At 37.3% G+C, this 6,841-nt stretch overlaps 1 protein-coding gene across 2 annotated transcripts in view; it reads left to right on the forward strand.

Annotated features, from left to right (window-relative positions):
- ASB3 (ankyrin repeat and SOCS box containing 3) overlaps positions 1 to 6,841 on the forward strand; it is a 61,022-nt gene that overhangs the window by 30,283 nt on the left and 23,898 nt on the right. For both annotated transcript variants that reach the window (XM_015557869.1, XM_006778603.2), the window contains exons 4-5: positions 1,769 to 1,881; positions 2,476 to 2,611. In XM_015557869.1, coding sequence (XP_015413355.1) covers positions 1,769 to 1,881; positions 2,476 to 2,611 — 249 coding nt within the window. The remainder of the gene's footprint in view (positions 1 to 1,768; positions 1,882 to 2,475; positions 2,612 to 6,841) is intronic.

Consider the following 6,841-nt stretch of genomic DNA (forward strand, 5'->3'; position numbering starts at 1 on the left):
ACACCCAGCAGCGCTGCTGATGCCTGAACGGTATGTGGAATGAAGTGGGCGGGCATCGGGAGGCCACTATGGCACGGGGCAAGCACTATGGGCAGTCTATCTGAAGTGTACCCGGCGTATAAGATGACCCCCCACTTGGAGGCATATTTTTCAGGGCCAAAAAGTCGTCTTATACGCCGGCAAATACGGTAGCTCTCTTTTGACTTTTTTTTTCCTTTTATTAACTCCTCCAGAGTACTGCCACCTTCATAGCAGAAAGTTTTGTGGTAGGTAGCGTTCTGGAAAGTTTGGCCCCACTTGTTTGTTCTGTTAACCTAAATAGCATTACACCTATATTCACTCTCACTAGGTAGGATTTATAAACTGTTACATGTACATGATATTAGACTACACATATCTTGTACTAATGGTAAATTAGATATATGTAAAATAAAGTAGAACAATTTCCTGCAACTAGTAAAAGGGTACATGATTTTTAGGTATTTAGAGGCATGCACACTATTCCTTCAAAAGATCTACTTTACCAGCAACTTGGGAGCCATTATTATTATTTTTTAATTTATTTTTAAAATTAAGTGTATTGGGGTGATGTTGATTAGTAACATTGCATAATTTCAAATGTACAATTCAATAATAATACATCATCTGGATATCGCATTATGTGCTCACCACTCAAAGTCGAGTCTCCCTCCATCACCATAAATTTTTCCCCTTAAACTCTTTATCCTGCCCCCCTCTGGTAACTACTCATCTGTAGACTATCTGTGTTTGCTGCTTTCTGTTTTATATCCTACATATGAGTGAAATCACATGGTTCTTGTTCTTTTCCACCTTATTTATTTTACTTAGCATGATACTGCCTCAAGATCCATCCATGTTGTTACACATGGCAGTATTTCATCTTTTCTTATTGGCTGAGTAGTATTCTGTTGTGTGTATGAACCACATCCTCTTTAATCATTCATCAAAAGATACTTAGGTTGTTTCTGTGTCTTGGCTACTGTGCATAATGCTGCAATGAACATAGGAGTTTATATAGGAGTTCATAAGGATGAATAAACACTTTCAAAATTTTCAGATAGATCCCAGGAAGAGGATTGCTGGGTCTTATCGTAGCTATATTCTTAATTTCTGGAGGAACCTCCATACTGTTTTCCAAAGTGGGAGTCATTAGTTTCAGTTACTAGAGTAAAGTTTAGCAACACTCTTCAGTTTATCTAGAGTCCCCTTTTAGTTCAAATAAGCAAAGTTTTTCTGTATTTTCAATTTTAACAATATAATTGCTGTTTATGTAAAAAATATCTAAGATGCAGAACTTGCACTATTGCTCCTTCAACTGTCAGTAACTTTTGTCATTGGTGATCAAATGGTAATGATAGGAAATCTTTCAATCCTTGTGAGACTATATCTCCTGACCTGTTCATCCCATTCTCTCCTCAATAGCATTTTAACAAAATGGAAACATATTGTCTTCATTATTAGAATACATGTTTGCTTCTTGCTTCTGTTTACTCCATTTTTTAAAATATAATTGGAAATAATTTGTATGTGCACAGAAAGGATGTATATATTAATGGGTTTGGCCTAAGACAATTGTGATAAATGTTTTGGCGTTGCATAGGGATTATGTGTTTTGATTTGTTGATAGGAATAGTCACAGCATTGTGAGTTTTGAGGTGAATAAATGATGAGAATATCACCTAAGTGTCCAGCCCTACAAACATGACTTTCTACTGACATTAATTTTTTTTTGACTGCTATATTGCAGCTGTTGAGAATGGACGGATGGATGTGTTAAGGCTGTTGCTTCGATACGGAGCAAATGTTAATGGATCCCATTCTATGTGTGGATGGAATGCCCTGCACCAGGCTACTTTTCAGGTAACTTCTGAATTTATTATTTCATCTTCATGTAAATTGTATGTTTTACCCTTTTAAAATGACAGTTCTATACAATTTTTACTTCCCACTTGTCTGTGATTTATGATGGTTAGTGCAGTACAGAAAAGGCAGTCTAAATGCTAATGATCATTCTGAATAAACCAACTGCTCTAGTAGTATCAGCAGCTTTGGGTGACAGGGATTATCTAAGGTTTCAAATGTTGATAGCATAGTTAAGAGACCATCAGAACACTTGGGATAAAAATTGATAAGGAGCAATGACTTATTCTATGTATAGCAATGTGTTTAGAAACTACGATAGCTCCTTAGTGTTAGGGCTAGAAAGCTATTTTTGCAGGATTTTATAAGGATTATAATTCCTAGAGATCAGTGTTTCATCTATTAATGTTTAATGGGTTTGTGAAGGTATAGAATAATCTGATAGTTTAAGACTTCCTTCCCATCCAACTTTCTAAAAAAAGGTTTTCCTTTATAGAGGATAAAAAACAAACTGAACAAAACACAACAATAAGAAAAGAGATACCTTCTATTTTCTTTGTTTTCTCTTATTTAAAATATGAATCTATGCTTTAGGAAAATACTGAGATCATAAAATTGCTTCTTAAAAGAGGAGCAAGTAAGGAATGCCAGGATGACTTTGGAATCACGCCTTTATTTGTGGCTGCTCAGTATGGCAAGCTAGGAAGTTTGAGCATACTTATTTCATCAGGTAAGATTAATCCATTAGCCTTTGCACTTTAAAGATCACGAGTTTTAATAGTATGTCTTCCTAGGAGGAAGAATTCTTGACCAGATGCAAATCAGGTTGTGAAATTTATGGTTTTATGTTAGTGGTAAATAAGAGTACATACAAGTTTGTTTGTTTGTTTGTTTATTTATTTATTTATTTTTATTTTTGTTAATCCTCACCCAAGGATTTTTTTCCCCATTTTTTTTTTAAAAGAGAGAATGGGGCGGGGGGAGAGGGAGAAACATTGATGTATAGAGAGACACATCAATTGGTTGCCTCCCGCATGTGCCCCCGTTGAAGCTGGGATCGAACCTGGAACTGGGTACGTGCCCTTGGCTGGGAATTGACCCCGAGACCCTTCAGGGCATGTCCGATGCTCCAGCCACTGAAAAACACTGGCCAGGGCTACAAGTTGATTTATAGGCATGATTACTTAGTGTCTATTACTAACATAATGCAATGTACAGTTTCTAATTTATCTGAGGAGGAACATAATGATCTATCACTGAAGCAGGTTTATTGGAAGCTGAATCGTGGGGCTGTCCTTTCTTATAGGGACCTGAGCAGTTACAACTTCCTACGGTAGAAGACTATATTAATATTAATTTATTATGTAGCTATTTTGTATATTAAGCCTTTGAGTTGTATGTTTTGATCAATTGTATGATTATTTAAATGGGTTTACTTCTAGATATGTTTATACTTTATTGTGTTAATAGCAACATAAACCTGCTGAAGGTTTCTCCTTGACAACCATTATACATTCAGCATTGTCAGAGAAGATGGAGTTGGGGTGGCATTCTTACTCTGTGTGACACTTCTGTGACCAGGAACATTTTTATGTATGGCTTTTACATTTCTCCAAATAGCACTTACTCCCTCAAGAGTGCTAACCTGACAAAGCACCATAGTTAGAGCACAAGGGAAATATACCAGTTTTGCCATCAGGCAAATTAAAAAGTTTTAAAAAAATTACATTAAATATAAATGTTAAAAATAGCTTGTGCTTTTCATATACCTCCTGTAATACCTTGGCTTTTAATAAATTACCTCCAAATATACAAAACAAAGCTTATTTATTTTTAATTCATTTTTATTTTTATTTTTTTCAGAGAAAAAGAGAGAGGAAGAGAGAGAAACATCAGTGATGAGAGAGAATCATTGATCGGCTGCCTCCTGCACGGCCCCTACTGGGGATCGAGCCTGCAACCCGGGCATGTCCCCTCAACTGGAATTGAACCCAGGACCCATCAGTCCACAGGCAGGTGCTCTATCCACTGAGCAAAACTGACTAGGGCACAAAGCTTATTTAAACATGAATTTTAACTGTGTGTTTTCTTATTTGTATTTTCTCTTTACAAATCTTCAAATACTCAAGTTGAAGTAGGAAACAAAATAAATATTCAGTTAGTGCCAAATTAAGATATCTGTTACAGATATGAATCTATAAATCTTATAGTTGAACGGAATCTCCAAAATCATTTATTTTTATTTTTTTCTATCACCATTTATCCCCTCTATGCCCTCTTCCACCTCCACTCACCCCACTCCACCCCACCCCACCATCACCACACTGTTGTCCATGTCCATGAGTTCTCTCCACCCCCTCCCCTAATCATTTATGTAAACATGTGTTTTTAGATTAAGAATTTCAGGCCCTGAGTGTGTAAGTGTCTTGCCCAAGATCTAGAAAGCATTTCTTGGCAGAATTAGGACTTGGACCCAGTCCTTCTGACTCTCATTTTCCTTCTTCTTCTACATGTTCTCTCTGAGGACTGTCCTGTTTATTTTATGGCTCCCAGTCCCATAAATTCCATTATTAGTGTATAACTAAGATTTAGAATAAAATAGGTTAAACTGCACCTTAATGACTTTCCTCATGCCAAGCCTGTCTCCTAGGTTGCTAAGCACCTATTCTTTTGCTTTGTTCTTTTTTTCTTCTCTTTGAGAAGTTATGAACAGCAAGTTGAAAGGGTATGTAGGTATGTTTATAATATAACTATTTATGTTTCTAACCCCTTGATATGACTTTTCTTTTAGTGAATTGGGGGCCATTTTTTCTAAGTTTTCTACCTATAATCTCACAGGACTGGTTCCTTATTTTTCCTGACACTTTGAAATTGTCAATCGAAATGAAAGATTGCTTAAAAAAGAAAGTTAAGTAGACTTCTTTCTTGACTTAGTCTTTTCTCAGTAATGGTGTCCATTGCTTTGAGGCTGACAGTAGGTTTAGCATCACCTTGTGTTAAGATTCTACTTGTCTACACATGTTGAATGTTCAGTTGAAATTTCTGAAGGTTTCATAAGTTCATGTATGTTTTGCATAGTTTTTACCTATCTCGTGACCTTAGTTTATTAAAGGTGTATTTATGGATAAAAAATAGTTCTTCCCCTTGGATGATAATGGTTTTCCCACTGAGATACAGTTCAGAAATTTTAAAATTCTCACTATTACATAATAATATAGGTAGCATATTTAACATGTTAATTGTCAATAATGAGAAAAGTTTGGGGAAGTGGCTATTTTCACAACTTCTACAAATATTGAGATCACTTTCAACTTCATATCTTTATATACTGGTATCTAAATAATCTATTAGATTTATGCTTTTTAAAAATCAGCTCAGGCCCTGACTGGTTTGGCTCAGTGGATAGAGCGTCAGTCTGTGGACTGAAGGGTCCCAGGTTTGATTCCAGTCAAGGGCATGTACCTTGGTTGCAGGCACATCCCCAGTGGAGGGTATGCAGGAGGCAGCTGATTGATGTTTCTCTCTCATCGATGTTTCTACCTCTCTATCCCCCTCCCTTCCTCTCTGTAAAAAATCAATAAAATATATTTTTAAAAAATCAGCTCAGAAAATCATTTAAAAAGATCTTTTTATTGTAGGCTCTGACATGCATTGGTCATGAAGAAAGAGAATATAATAGTCAATATTAGTTTTAAAGCATAGCCTTAACTTCTACTGGAATTTTTTAAGAAAATATGTTTTTATTGAGTTCAGAGAGAAGAAGGGAGAGGGAGAGAGAGATAGAAACAACAATGATGAGAGAAAATCATTGATGGGCTACCTCCTGCACACCTCCTACTGGGAATCAAGCCCGAAACCTGGGTATGCTCCCTGACTAGGAAATGAACTGTGACCTCATGGTTCATGGGTTGGTAATCAATATTAAGCCACACTGGCTGGGCAATTTTTTTAAAAATAAACCTTAGCCTGAATTGATTAGTGACATCTACAAAGGCTCATAATTTAGGTTTTTCTCATATCTTTTTCAGCAATTATCAGAAATGTTATCCATATTTGATGGTTTGCCTTTTACCTTTTTAAATGATTATTTATTGGAACCACAGAGTGCTTTTTGGAGGAGGAATTGGGATGAAATGAATCCTTTGCTAAGAATTTTGTTTCAATGTAAAAATGAATTCTAAAATATTAATAACTTGTTATCTTGCCAAAATAAAAGAAAAAACAATTTACATGATTATCAACAAGTTAGGTAAATGAATCCTATATAATATCCTATCTAATAATAGACAAACATGGTAATTAACCATACCTCTGACACACTTCCCATTGGCTAATCAGTGAGATATGCAAATTAACTGCCAACCAAGATGGTGGCCGGCAGCTAGGCAGCTGAAGCGAACGGGAGGCTTGCTTGCTCCAGTGAGGGAGGAAGCCATGGTTCCCCGCCTGCCGCTGCCAGCCTCTGAGCTGCACTCTAAGAAACAGTGTTGCAATTATAAAAGCTAAACAAACTCAGATACCTGCTTTCAGCCAGCTGGGCCTCAGAGTTGGAGCTGCAACAGTGTTTCAATTATAGAAGCCAAACAAACCCAGATACCTGCTTTCAGCAGCTGAGGTCTCAGAGCTGGAGCCGAGCCTCAGAGCTAAAGCCGGCTCTCAGTCCTAGTGACAGCCATAGAAGGTAAATAAATCCCAGAATTAAAAAAAAGAAAAAAAAGGAGAGGTTGGGAGCTTCAGTCACCCACCAGCCTGAAAATGGCCCTCAACCCCTCACCCAAACTGGCCAGGCACCCCAGTGGGGACCCCAACCCTGAAGGGGGTGTGACCAGCTGCAAATAGCCATCATCCCCTCATCCAGGCTCGCCAGGCACCCAAACGGGACTCCCATCCTGATCCGGGACAACCTTCAGGGCAAACCAGCCAGCCCAAACCCATGCATCAGACTTTATCCTATATCATA

This window comes from Myotis davidii, unplaced genomic scaffold (assembly GCF_000327345.1).
Source record: "Myotis davidii unplaced genomic scaffold, ASM32734v1 scaffold6, whole genome shotgun sequence".
NCBI classification, from domain to species: domain Eukaryota; kingdom Metazoa; phylum Chordata; class Mammalia; order Chiroptera; family Vespertilionidae; genus Myotis; species Myotis davidii.